This window comes from Sinocyclocheilus anshuiensis, unplaced genomic scaffold, assembly GCF_001515605.1.
Source record: "Sinocyclocheilus anshuiensis isolate Anshui unplaced genomic scaffold, SAMN03320099.WGS_v1.1 scaffold630, whole genome shotgun sequence".
Lineage (NCBI taxonomy): Eukaryota > Metazoa > Chordata > Actinopteri > Cypriniformes > Cyprinidae > Sinocyclocheilus > Sinocyclocheilus anshuiensis.
In genome coordinates, this window is record NW_015542353.1 from 663,559 (window position 1) to 677,756 (window position 14,198).

Genomic DNA, 14,198 nt, shown 5'->3' on the forward strand with positions numbered 1-14,198 from the left:
TTGAACTACTATTGTATAAAATCAGTGTCACATTGCAATCGTGTTAACAGAACAACGTATAGCCGATATTGAGGAATGGAACGGAGCGGCAGGTGATGCACTCATTGACTTGTTGGAGAAACAAAGTGAGATGCAAGCAAAGTTCATCGATTTAGAAGCTCGCTCGAGACAGAATAACCTCCGCATATACAGAATCCTGGAGGGATCTGAGGGAAGTAATCGAGTTTGTGACGGCCCTTATAAAATCGGAGTTGGGACTGCCGTTAACGGACACGGATCTTGGTATACAGCGCTGCCATAGAGCGCTTGCTCCAACAGCCTCCCCGCGACACACCACCTAGATCACTGGTGCTCTGTTTTTTAGAGCACAGAGTGAAAGAGCAGGTGCTGTTTACAGCATGGAAAAAAATGGAAGTGCGTTTTGAAGGAAGAAGTGTTTATTTTGACCATGATTATCCCTCAGCGATCTTAAAGAGAAGGAAGGCATATGCGGGGATACTGAAGGATATAAATGAGGGTTTAATTTTATTGCACATCGACTGACTTGTGATTCATTTCAGGCAAGCTGAAAGAGTGGTCTCTGGTACTTTATGGCACCTCTGTGCATCCGTACTCGTTCCGCAGTGACAAGCCCCGGTCACTGGCGGAGCCTCAGCCTGATGACGAGTACAGTGAGGAGTATGTGGGTAAGTACTCTAATTATATTGTGCATCACTGAGTATTGTGGTATTCCTTCACTGTGAAAACTGATCAGTTTCTATTTTCTCACATAAGGCTCGTGCCACCCTGAGTGTGGTGAGAACGGCTGTGAGGGTCCAGGGCCCCAGCAATGCATCACTTGCCTCCACTATTTCCTCAAGTTCAAGAACAACACCAGGTACACAGCTTTTCATAACATCAGTACATCTTAATAACTATACTTGATTGGTGTGTGTGTGTGTGTGTGTGTGTGTGTGTTTTTTTTGTAATATAAACTACTACTTATAAACTTTTTTATATATAACATGATGCCCATTGTTTTTTTTTTTCTGGATGCATTAACTGATACAAGCAAGCAAATATAAAAAATGCATCTCATGTGGTAGAACCAATGTGCACACATTTGCATGAAACAAAAATAAAAAATGAAATGATTTCACATATCCATGTTTAGAGGTCAATAGGTGTCTTAAAATATCTGATATTAAATTCCATATTTTTTATGACATGACAAGGTTAGTTCAGATTGAACTAGAATTAATTTAATAATGATATTTGTAAATAATTAAATAACATTTGTAAAAAAAAAAATGTTGTATGCTTAAAATATTCTTAAACTGGAACATATATTTAATCAATATTTATTTACATGATAAGATGTGTTAAGACATTTTTAGTCATTAAATTTGAACTTTGTATGTGAAATATAAACTACTTTTCAAATGTTTGGGGGTAGTACAATTTTTATATTACAATAATACTTTTATTTAGCAAAGATGCATTAAATTCATTATAAGTGACATTTATAATGCTTATAACATTTAAAATGTTACAAAATATTTCCTTTTCAAAGAAATGCTGTTCTTTTGAACGGTGATATTGAATTGTATCACCGTTTCCACAAAAATATAAAGCAGCACAACTGTTTTCAACATTGATGATCATAAGAAATCAAATCATCATTATTTCTGAAGGATCATGTAACACTGAAGACTGGAGTACTGATGCTGAAAATTCAGCTTTGCATCACAGGAATAAATTACATTTTAAAATATATTACAATAGAAAACAGTTATTTTAAATTGTAATAATATTTCAGAATATTACTGTTTCTTTTTTTTCTTTTTTTTGATGAAATGAATGAGAAAAGAGAATCTTACTGACCCCAAACTTTTGAACAGTAGTGCATGAGAGCAGCATGAATACATGAGTACATTTCTAAGAGCTTTGTACATTTGTTTCAACTTTCGTGTGAAACTCAAACCAGTATTAAATATCAATGTATTCATTTGTCTGGTATGTAACCTTATAATGAACTGGGTAATATACAGCCAGTCAGTCATTATTGCAAAATATACTCCCTACAGAGCGAAGACCCCAGCATGAAGCGTGTGTATTGCGTAACATAATTAGAGCTACTAAAGCATTGAGAAAGTTTTTAATGTATTTACAGAAAGGTTGTATTACTGAAAGTACTCTTTTTCTTTTTATTATTATTGAAAATAATTTGACTTGGAGTTAAAAGATTAATGAACTCCTATAAAAACACCAAAGCACATGCTGACAACAGTTGTGTGTCTGCGTGCCCCTGCTAACATCTCACATCTATCCAGACACCGTGTGTGTGTGTGTGTGCACGTGTCATGATTACATTTATAGATTTTGTGTTCTCCGGCATCCCAGTTACACAAGCCGTGCTCACATCTGGAGCTGATGGCTTTCTCAGACCCTGACTTTTGCCTTTGTTTCCTGGTGAAAGTCTTTCCTTACGGCTGCCAGATGTTGATTTTTCTGGTCTCATGTGGCTCTTCCTGTCTGTGTCTGTCTCTCTCTGTTTCTCTTTCCACCTCCGTCCGTCTGTCTCTCAGGATGTGTGTACCTGAGTGTCCGACTGGCTTTTTCCGGGACGATAAGAAGCGCTGTAAGAAGTGCTCTCCGCTCTGCGAGTCTTGCATGGGCAGCCGCAGCGATCAGTGCTCAGCCTGCCGCCCGGGTCTGTACCTCGTGGAGGGAGGAAACAAGTGCGTCAGCTCCTGTTCTGGCGGCTTCTACCTGGACCTGGGCAAGTCACACTTCATCTCGCTCCAGAAAACCCCACATACTGATTGGCTGTTGAATTTGAGACCTCATGTGGCTGTTCTCTCGCAGACTCCACCATGTGCCGGAAATGCAGAGAGAATTGCAAGAAATGCACTTCTGCAAACATCTGCACAGAATGCCAGACCGGTCTCAGGTAATTCAGCCCATAGCAAATACAGTATTCCACCTCCTACATGTTTTTTTTGGGCCAGTATGTGAAATACAGTCAGAATCATGGACTAACATTACTGATACTTTCCTACGGTATACGTTGAGCTGTCGAAATAAAGCCACGCTGGCTAAACGCTGAATTATCACTGGAAACATCCTGTTACACACTGTGTAGCTCTTGGGTTCAGATGTATGTTGAAAGACTGTCTCTAGTGAGCGATTTTGCTTGGGCTTTTCCTACTCCTCTCTGACGTTCGATAAAGAGGTGGAAAAAACAGAGAGAGAAAAGAAAAAACAGGTCATGGCAAAAAATCTGGTGTAATGCGCAGCAGCTGTTCTGTGAATGGTTTTGAAATTTTCCCTGAATATACGTAAAGGTTTTTTCGCCCACTTATTCGGACTTTAATCCGTCGTTGTTGATCTTTTTAGACTTGTTTAGACCAAGGAAGAAATGAAACAGGATGGCAAGGCAAGAGCGCAGATGAGATGAATTTTTCTGCCCGCAGTTTCTCTCTGTTTAAGGTTGCAATTACAGTCTTTGTAATTATTCATATGGCTAGTCATTCATTGTTGTTTTGGGGAAACTTTATTAGTCTAGATGGTATGAGTTTAGACGGTAGCCCTTTCCTATGGGAAAAAAACTAGCACTATTTTCTAAAAATTGAGATTAAAAAACAGCTGTACACCAAGCATTTTGAGAGGTATTTCCTCACATATTATAGGTGTTATTTTAGCAACCATTTATTTTTGAAATGTTGAAACTGGCAATTGAATATGTTCATTTAGTCAAATTAATAAAAAAACAATGAATAAAAATGAATAAAAGTCTAAGCCACATGAAAATTCCATAAGGGATTTTTAAAAATAATTCAGTAAAATGATAACTGAATTTTCTTCAGTGTTTACATTTTGACACCATTTCATTTGCATGATTGTTCCAGTCATTTGCGATTTAAAGGATTATTATTATTATTATTATTTACTCACAAATAGCAGTTTCTACCCAAAATATAATAAAATATTTTTGAGCTTGACATAACTAGAGAAAATACTTTTTATTTTATAAATGTATTAATCAAACTTTTCAAATGTCCTCATAAATGAAGGTTTTCCAAGACCTCAGGAATCCTGGTTCTTGAAATGGCAGTTGTACATGAAATCAAAAATATAAAGCCAGTTTACAGTCTTGATTTTTGTTAAGGTTTTAGCTTATTTTATTGCTTGTTTTGTCTTATTTAAAATAATTTTAAGTCATCTTGTGGCCCTCTTGGAAGTTTGCTGATGCCCCTAGTGGGTCCTGGGCCCCTGGATGAGAGCCAATGCCTAAATATTTTGTTTTTTAGCTCCACCTGCTGTCACCATTATTATTTTGCACACCAACAATGATAATATTCATTTTCATGGGTTTTTACTTTGTAAATTCACTATTCTTTTCCCCTGATATGCTCTGGCGGCCCCTATGGAGGCTCATCTCACAGTTTTTAAACCGTGACGTGAAGCATAAGTGTGTAAGAAATAACCAGGGTTGGGAGGGTTACTTTTTAAATGTATTCCGTTACAGTTACAAATTACTTAATTAAAAAAGTATTCACTAACGTAATCCAAGTACCACAATATAAAAGTAATTTAATCTGATTACTTTTGGATTACTTCAAGTTACATATGTAAATAAGTCAAGAAAGCTATATCTAAGTAGCCTACTTTTATTTAACTATGACTTTAAAATTAAAACTAATAAAAACTATAGTAAAAACTATTTGAAACTATTAAAAATCGTGTCTTGTTTCACCATCTAGATATTACAGCCCGTATATTTATATAAAAGGTGGCTATACAGTTTAGTATTACAGTTTTATTTTTATTATTTTTTTTTTATTTCTTTAACATGTACAAGTAAAAATAAATATAGGCCTAGTTTATACACAACATAAAAAAATGTACACCATATACATATTGGTCTATTTTAAAATAAGCCTACATGTCGAAATGCGCGTGAAATGCTATCTTTCTTTATTTCATTGACTGATCCGGGTTGTGGGGACTCTCATGTTAATTTCTACATTTTCAGGCTCATTTTCTGATAGAAAACTTACAACTGCAGTCATGCACACCATGGAATTTTAGATCACCAACAAACACTAAATTTTAGCTAACATGATGATTTCCATGCTTGTCGGATTCGTACCTGCAAATGTTCAAGTTGGTTGAGTAGCCTTTGTTAAAGCAAGAGTCTTCATGCATAGCTTACGCTGTACAACTATGTTATTTCCTTTATCCTCTTTGAAAACAAAATAACTGTGAAATTTCCAGACATGAAAACGTTTTTCCCAGCAGGAAGCATCGTAATTAATTCATCCCACGTTTGAGGAGAATAATTGTAGACGGGTGTTATTTGCGCACGCACCAGCAGGCGGCTCACGTGAGTCAACATGTGTCAACAGAACCAGGAACTAGAGCCCTGCATTTCAGCCCGGGCCCCGACTTTTGCACACCCCTTGGGCCGAGCTTCGGGCCAATTTTCACATCATAGTTCAGACGCGGGCCAGGCCTCGGGCCTGTTTTAGGTTTCTCTTTATTTTTATATTTTAGACATCCATCAATTAGTGAAGAAAAAAAATTTGCCACGCTGGTGGAAACAACACGAGACCGTGCTACTGCGACTGTCAAGAGCGGCTCGACGGTGTTTAGTGTCCCGCAGCAGAGCGAGCGTGCCGTCAGCGCAGCTGAAGAGATCTGCGTTCAAATGCACGCAATAGGCTAAAGCTTGCCGCAAAAGTAATTACCATGAATGTGTCCGGGGGAAATAGTAAGAAGATATTTGAATTATTTACTAATAAACTAGTGTTTTCTGAGTCTGTGTCGCAAGGATGAAATTGTCGATCCTGACTCGCCATCTCATTAGATGCGCCTTTAGAGAGAAGTGCATCTTTACAGATTATGATTATAATGAAAGAGATATTGTGAGTGAACACAAATAAAAGTAGACCCTTTACAGTTCCAAATGATGTATTACTCTTACTTTTATGAGCAAAAATTACGCTGTATCCACTGAAAAATTGCAAGTGATCGCGCTGGCGCCTCCATGTCCTGCAAAGCGCACTTTAGCTTGCACTCTCCGCACAAACTATTGGATACAGCGCACATTTATCTAGGTTTAACGTTTAAACATTGTTATATGCTTGAACTGTTTTATATCTATAGACTTTATTTTAGGCAAGTCTAAGTTTGAGAAGGCTAAATTGATCAAACATAGGCTATGATCAGCTCACTGTCTGCCGCTGGCCGCTTGTTTATTACTTTAAAAAACAAAAACTTGTAACGAACAAAAAATGCTCCAAATGTTTTTATAAATTAACTTAATAAAAAAACGAAACTAAATATAATCACTTTACCATTACATACAAAACTGAACAATTTTAATAGCTGAAACAGTAGGGGAAAAAAAGACGGGCTCGGGCCGGTAATTCTGATAAGATGTCGGACACAGGCCGGGCTAAGGCCTATATTTGAGGCCCGTGCAGGGCTCTACCAGGAACTATGATGAAGCAGCGCTAAATATATAGCGTTATGTCAAAATACTCAATTTATTTAATTTTAAATTAAACAAATGTAATCCTGGTAGTATTCCCACTTTTTACAAAATGTAACTGTAATCTGACTACTTTGTTTTTTGATATAACTGTAACGGATTACAGTTACTAGATTTTTGTATCCTGATTACATAACGCCGTTACATGTATTCCGTTACTCCCCAAACCTGGAAATAACTTTGTGTCTTGTGGCTCAGTCTCAGCATTGAACCCTTTGAATAATTCCCTCTTCCATTCTGTCTCTCCCACTTTCTTTACCTCTGTCTTTCTGCTAGTCTACAGGGGAATAAGTGTCAGCTGAGCTGTGAACCTGGCACCTATTATAATGGGCACCGACGAGCATGTGAAAAGTGCCACTCGACTTGTGCCACCTGTGCAGGTAAACACTTTACCTGTATTTACGGTACTTTATTTTCCATTTAGGTTTGCAGTAGGCTTTGATTATGATCTTTTGCTTAAAAGCCATTTATAAAATATAACTTCCAGTAGTTGTTTTCTATATTCTTTTGGAGAGAATACTGATTGGCTATTCCTTTTTGTTTTATTTATTTATAATTTTTTGGTAATGCATATACGCACCTTTTAGTTTGCAATTTGCATCCAAAAATGAAGAGTATATAATCATCCTGGGCACAAAAAAAGATGCACTGTCTGATGTCATTTTGAAGTTCAAGACTTGGCAAGACTGTGAAGTGCCTTCTGAGACTATTACGTCAGCACTGTTCTCTCCAGTGTCCAGAAATGGCAGCCAATTACTAAGGCTTTACAGAACAACCAGTGCTTTGCTTCTGAATATAGTTTATCCAGCACAATTACTGTTGCTAGCTCAGATTCTGCCCCAGATTTTAACAACAGATTTTCAATCTTTATTGTAACGACTCACTCATAATTCTCAAGGAATCACTGGTCACAAAAAGATTGTCTGGTTCAAGTCACTACGATTAATTAAAGTTCTTCTGGGATGTGTAATAGATTGGTAATTAAAGTAATAAACACCGTTGTAAACGAGCTTTTGAGTCGACTCTCAATCCAAGGAAGCACATTTTCACCAAATAAGAAAAAAAGCTCATGCTTTGGTAAATTAAGTCACAATTATGTTACAGAAAGTCAAAATTATGAGGTACTAAGTTGAAAGGTCCACACGATTGGCCCAATGGAGGTATCCAATGGTGGATGAAGGAAAAGTTTGGTCTTTTCGGTGCGCAGTTATTAAATGTAGGTTAAATTCAAATCTGACTATTTTATTATGACCTCACATTTGAGTTAGAATGGCAGTTATTATTGATCATTTATAGGATAATTTATCTAGACATCTGATTATTCTATTAATTCTTTAATATTATTGTACTCGTTCATTCGGGTGCTCATATCGCTCAAAGATATCGCTTCGGCCGTTAGCGTGTCTTACGGACACATTCTCGTCAGTCTTGGTTATTAGACAGAGGTAATTGACTAATAATTTAGACGGCCGCTCCTATGCTTGCTCATTCTAAAAGTACTTTTATTTAGCCCCCATAGATTTGTACACACTTGAATAAAGCAACATTATTTCTAGTCCGAGGTCACGACCACTACTATAGATATAAGCCGACCAACATTATTTTCCCTGATAGTAGCTTTGGTATGGTCATGCCATGGTTTCCCCATGTACACTTAGATAGAATAATATTACAATAAACAGAGGTTAGGCTCACACTATTTAGGCTGGTTGAACATTAGCTAGAGTAACATTACAATAAACAAAGGTCATGGCTCACCCTATTTAGGTTTGTCGAACAACATCCAGTTGACCTAAACGGAAATTCCCTATAAGCCCTTACAATCCAAGTACACTTGAACTAATACCAAGTAAACTATGTGTGTATTGTCCATCTCAGAATATCAAAGTGTCTGAGGTTCTGTAATTATTCTGAGATTAAACACCCAAATTATGAGATAATTATGAGACATTTAAATTGATATACTGTAAACGAAAATAAAAAAATAAATGTATATACTGTCATTGAGTCTAAATTAAGATATTTTTGACAGTGTCATAATAGTTAATCTCATAACTATGATTTAGGGCCAGATTTACTAAACGGGGCAAATTAGCACTGGACCGCAATTCCATAAAATTCCCTCTCCCACCTTCAATACCACGACTGAGGTGCCCTTGAGCAAGTCACCATACTTGGCCACGCGACACGTCACTTTTAAAAGCGCCGATGGGAGGGGAAAATTCTGCGTGTGATTTACTAACAATGTGCACATTAAAGAACACAGACGCAGCCAGATCATTTCCATAATGACCAGCGCAATCTACCAAGAGCAGCGCAAATTACCGCCTGCTTTAAGACATGCTTTTTTAGGGCGTTAAATAATGGCGCAAATACCAGTAATTTGACGAGCGCACATGTTAGTAAATCGCGTTGCGTGATTAATTTTAATACTCTCCTCCCATAAATTTTGCGTCTGAAGGGGAAACTCCTACAAATGCATATTCAATAAGGTCAGGTGTCCACGCCTTTTCAGCGCTAATTCTTCACTTTAGAAAATCCTGACAGTACTATTTTAATGCCAAGACGGTTTAAAACTGGCCCTATGTGTTATGATTTTGACTTATTTCATAATTATTTATGGGTTTTTGTCAATTTTGTCAATCTCTTAATTATGACCTAGAAAATCATAATTTTGACTCATTTCATAGTTTTTGTCATACTTTTTGACTTGTCAGTTTCAACTTTATTTCATAATTGACTTGGGTCATACTTTTGAGTTATGTCACAGTTTTTATGTTATAATTTTGACAGTTTATGTTAATTTCAGCTTTTTCACATAACTGTGACTTAATGTCAATTTTGTCATCATTTTGACTTTTCAGTTATAACTTTATCATAATTATGACTTAGTATGTCAGTTTTGACTTATGCTAGAGTTTTTATGTCATCATTTTGACTTTATCTCATAATTTTAAATTAGTATCTCATACTGATTTATGTTTGTATATGGCAGAAATGGGCTTCCATATAAATGTCAACAGCTCAGGGAATTAATTATTTTTAATATGAGCTCCCATCCATAATGTTGTGTACCTTTTAAAATTATTTGTGTTTTTGTAATCAATACACTCGTGTCAGTTGCTTCCAAGCATTCTCAGAGGAAACCCTTTCCGGAAGAATGTCTCTGTGTGTACATTCCAAAGTGTATTCCAAATTATTTGCGGTCTGGCTTTTTGGGAACATGATGGTATTCCCTGTGCTCAGGAACTGGCATGGAAGCGTGTAATGAGTGCGCTCTGGGCTATTACTTTGAGGAGTGGCGCTGCGTCTCCAGCTGCAGTGTGGGATATTACTTGGCAGAACAAACGACAGACAACGGAGATGTCCAGAAGTCCTGTCAAAAGTCAGTATTTCACTGCTAAACGTGACATCTGAGTAAGTGTTTACATTTAAAGTGGTAACGATGCATCACGGCTGTGATTGTGCCTGCAGGTGTGATCCTACCTGCTATGTCTGCGCAGGACCGGGTGAGAGGAACTGCAGCACCTGCGTGAGCGGCTATAACCTGGAAAACGGCATGTGTGTCGTCAGCACCATTTGCAAAGATGGTGAGTACTGTAGATTCATCAATGCTAGCTTTTGGTTAGCTCCTTAATTTTGTGTTTTCTTTCTTCCAGTTTCTGATCTGAAACTTTTAAAACAAAATATTTAGTTTTTGCATGGGGTTGAATCATGGTCTGTTTATTTAGTTTTTCTGATGTTGGAAAGATGTGTCCAGATTACATTTCATCCCAAAATAACAAGAAAATTCTATTTTGCAAATACCTTTTTTTCCCTTAAGCAAGCACATTTAACCCCAAATTCTTATTGTGTTGCACGTGAACGTTTTACTTGATTGGTTTACTTGAAGTTTGGGGTCAGTGCAAAAGTCGATTATGCCCAGCAAGGCTGCATTTATTTGATCAAAAATGCAGTATAATTAATATTGTAAAACATAGTTGCAATTTAAAAGAAATATTTTCTATTAGAATATACTTTAAAATGTAAATTTATTCCTGAGATGCAAAACAACATTTTCAGCAGCCATTATTCCAGTCTTCAGTGTCATATTATACTTCACAAATGCTGATTTTCTGCCTTAAGAAAGATTTATTATTGTAGAAAAGATCTTGAAGCGCTACTTGCTGATTAAGGACCTTGTGAAGTAATCCTAGAAGGTCCTCTTTGGTTGGGTTTAAAACAACTATTACAAATAAAGAATTCAAGGCACTTCTTCTGGTCCAAAAGAGCTAAAAAGCCTTTATTCACATTCTGGCCATCTCAATAGACTTTAAAAATGATGCATTTGGGCCTTCAGCCTTCCTCAGAGTGTGTCGGGTATAGATTTATTATTATCAATGTTGGAAACTATGGAAGCTAATTTAAAAAAAATAATAATAATAATTCTGCATTTTTTTTCTCTCAATTCATAGTTTACATCTCAAAATTAATTTTAATTCTTTCTGACAGAATTTAAAAAAAGTATGTAATTGTGATTTTTTTTTTTTTGTGCAAATGTGAGTTTATATCTCTTAATTCTGAGTTTATATCATGCAATTCTGAATTTATATTTTGGAATTCTGAAAGACAAATAAATGTAAAATTGTGAGATAAAAACTCAAAATTGGGAGAAGTCTTGTGAGATAGAAAGGTCACGGTTAACTTAATTTATTTTTAATCTATTTTTCTTTTATTTTTCATTGTAACTCTTTCATTGTAACTGTAAATTTCATACATGGAACTGTGCTGCCTAATATTTTTATGGTAATCGTGTTTTTTTTTTTTTCAGCATACTTTAAAGGGGTCATATGATGCGATTTCAATTTTTCCTTTCTCTTTGGAGTGTTACAAGCTCTTGGTGCATAAAGAAGATCTGTAAAGTTGCAAAGACTAAAGTCTCAAATCCAAAGAGTTATTCTTTATAAAAGTTAAGAGTCAACCACGCCTACCTAAAACGGCTCGGCATGTCAACATATTCTGTTATACCAAATACACAAAATAATGATCTTTAAAATAGCATCATATGACCCCTTTAATGAATAGAACGTTCAAAAGCATTTATTTAAAATAGAATTTTGGTAATAATATAATAGTCTTTACTGTTGTGTTTGATCAATTTAATGCATCCTTGATGAATGAAAGTATAAATTTTTTGATGGGAAAAAATCTTTAAAAATATTTCAAAAAGGTAGTACATGAATACCACCATGATGTACAAATTCTTTGCAATATAAAATAAATAGAAAAATTGTGCAAATAACACAGAAAATATTATGCAAAATATAATTTTTTGAAAACTTTCTTCTGATTTTGAGGTGAAATGTGCCCAAATATTTCAGGCCAATTTATTCTCTACATGTGAATTTGGGTAACCTTGAGTTCAATATGGACTACATTTTTACAGTGGAGCGTAAAGTCTGCTTTTTCTAGCAAATGACATCAAAGTTACACTGTCAACCTGTCACACTGTAAAAATGATTTTTTTTATCACTTTCTAAATGTTTGTTCTCCTTTTCTTCCCGATGATCTTTCCTTCAAATCTTTTTATCCTGGATTCCAATCACACCTGGATATCCTCCTCCGTCGACCAATCAACTGGATTATAAAAAAAAAAATAAACCCAACAAAACATTTGCCCGCCATCTCTCACTGTGACCTGATCTGCATCATTTCCTGTCCACCGCCCAATCACGTGCCGTCTCTCTGCTCCTCTCTCCTCTTCCTGCTCTCTGGAAAGCAAATGAAGAATCGTGGGCTGAGGGAAGTTTCTGTGTGCTAGTGAAAAAGAACAATCTGTGCCAGAGGAAGGTTCTGCAGCAGCTCTGCTGTAGAACATGTTCTCTTAAGAGCTGAAAGAACTTTTCCGGCCCCACTTGCCGCTCACGTTCCGCTAATTTATATTCCAGTCAGGAACCTCGAATATGGGACTACATCGTGAGGTTTCCCGATGCCAGAACTACAACAAACCTACCTTTATCTCTGTGTGTCTGTATGTGTGTGTGTGAATGTGAGTGTGTTGACCGAAGCTGTCAGGGTGGTACGACTGGGATCAGTAATAAACAGCAAATCATACATGTCAGTATTTTGTGACCAAAGCATGGATGCCAAATTTTTGTACCTTTTTCTTCGTTTTGGGTCCAAGAGAAGAATTTGGAGCGACATGCTGAGCGTTGAAGTGGCGGTTCTTTATTTTTCCACAGTTTCACGCATGATGACGACTACAATGATCAAAGCCAGTTTGTGCATATTCTGAATAAAGCACACTCAGAGAACCTCTACGAGTTTCAGCAAGACCTCTGTGAGCAAAACCATAGCACAGGTTCATCCACTGACCCTCATGACCGCGGTCAAATCGATAGCTGACTCTGGAGGTACAAGGTACAATAAGTACTTTCTGAAGCGATGAGTATTGTACTAACACCGAGCAAATAAGATGAATGCGTCACGTCAGGTGGTCTCACTGTTCAGAAATTCTTCACCTCAGGCTCATATCTCATACCTGTTTTTGTGTGCATGTGTGTGTGCGTGTGTGTGTGTTTTTGTGTTTCATCAACGTTGCATAAGTGGAAAAATAGGTTTTCGTGAAACCTAAACTTAAGTAAGTGATCCCTGAAGAATCGTTGACTGGGTTGAAGTACAGGTTTTAGTTGTGGTAGCTAAATGAGGTTTGAAACCCGTTTAATTCATTTGATCTCATCAGGCCATTGTATATTTTTAAAACAAATCCCTAAGCGTGCATTTTTATATCTCGCCATTTCAAAAAACAACTCCACAATATTGATCCTAAATGATTCATGTGAAAAAAGGAACTTTATTTACAGCGCAGTGTCCGTTTCAGCCGCTTCCCTCCAGAACTATTTATATTTTATTGATTCATGTTGGAAATGAAAAGTTAAACTGCTCAACTTTGAAATGGCCAGTTCAATATTCCAGGTCTTTATGAAAGTAACAAGTCTGTGATTCACATACGTAACTGGTGCTATTGACATAATGGAGTTATTAGAGAATGTTTTTGAATTCACATTTCCAACAAATATTTGTGAGTTCGAATCGTCTAGATTTTCAGTTGATCATATTGGCCGTATTTACTTTGTCCCTATTGCAGTGTCTTGGGAAACGGAAAAAATGCTTGAGGGGGGAGTATATTACGTTTTAATAAAGGTCAGAAACGAGGTGAAATGTTTAGTTATACTAATAGTACTACACAACACAAATTAGACTTCTACATTCATTAAGGACATGTTTGACCAATCCGCTTTTGCGCAGTGTTAAGGGGATTTCTATGTCTTTTATTTATGAATGCAAACCTACCTTTATCTCTGTGTGTCTGTATGTGTGTGTGTGAATGTGAGTGTGTTGACCGAAGCTGTCAGGGTGGTACGACTGGGATCAGTAATAAACAGCAAATCATACATGTCAGTATTTTGTGACCAAAGCATGGATGCCAAATTTTTGTACCTTTTTCTTCGTTTTGGGTCCAAGAGAAGAATTTGGAGCGACATGCTGAGCGTTGAAGTGGCGGTTCTTTATTTTTCCACAGTTTCACGCATGATGACGACTACAATGATCAAAGCCAGTTTGTGCATATTCTGAATAAAGCACACTCAGAGAACCTCTACGAGTTTCAGCAAGACCTCTG

At 36.6% G+C, this 14,198-nt stretch overlaps 1 protein-coding gene across 3 annotated transcripts in view; it reads left to right on the forward strand.

Moving 5' to 3' along the window:
* The window catches only part of LOC107691579 (proprotein convertase subtilisin/kexin type 5-like), a 47,690-nt gene extending 33,853 nt beyond the window's left edge, over positions 1-13,837 (forward strand). The window contains exons 14-21 of one of the 3 annotated variants that reach the window (XM_016490244.1): positions 561-686; positions 775-877; positions 2,568-2,761; positions 2,848-2,932; positions 6,815-6,918; positions 9,785-9,923; positions 10,013-10,128; positions 12,297-13,837. In XM_016490244.1, coding sequence (XP_016345730.1) covers positions 561-686; positions 775-877; positions 2,568-2,761; positions 2,848-2,932; positions 6,815-6,918; positions 9,785-9,923; positions 10,013-10,128; positions 12,297-12,412 — 983 coding nt within the window. In that variant the 3' untranslated portion in view covers positions 12,413-13,837. The remainder of the gene's footprint in view (positions 1-560; positions 687-774; positions 878-2,567; positions 2,762-2,847; positions 2,933-6,814; positions 6,919-9,784; positions 9,924-10,012; positions 10,129-12,296) is intronic. The other 2 variants (XM_016490245.1, XM_016490246.1) reach the window with 2 other exon arrangements.
* Positions 13,838-14,198: the final 361 nt, after the last annotated feature.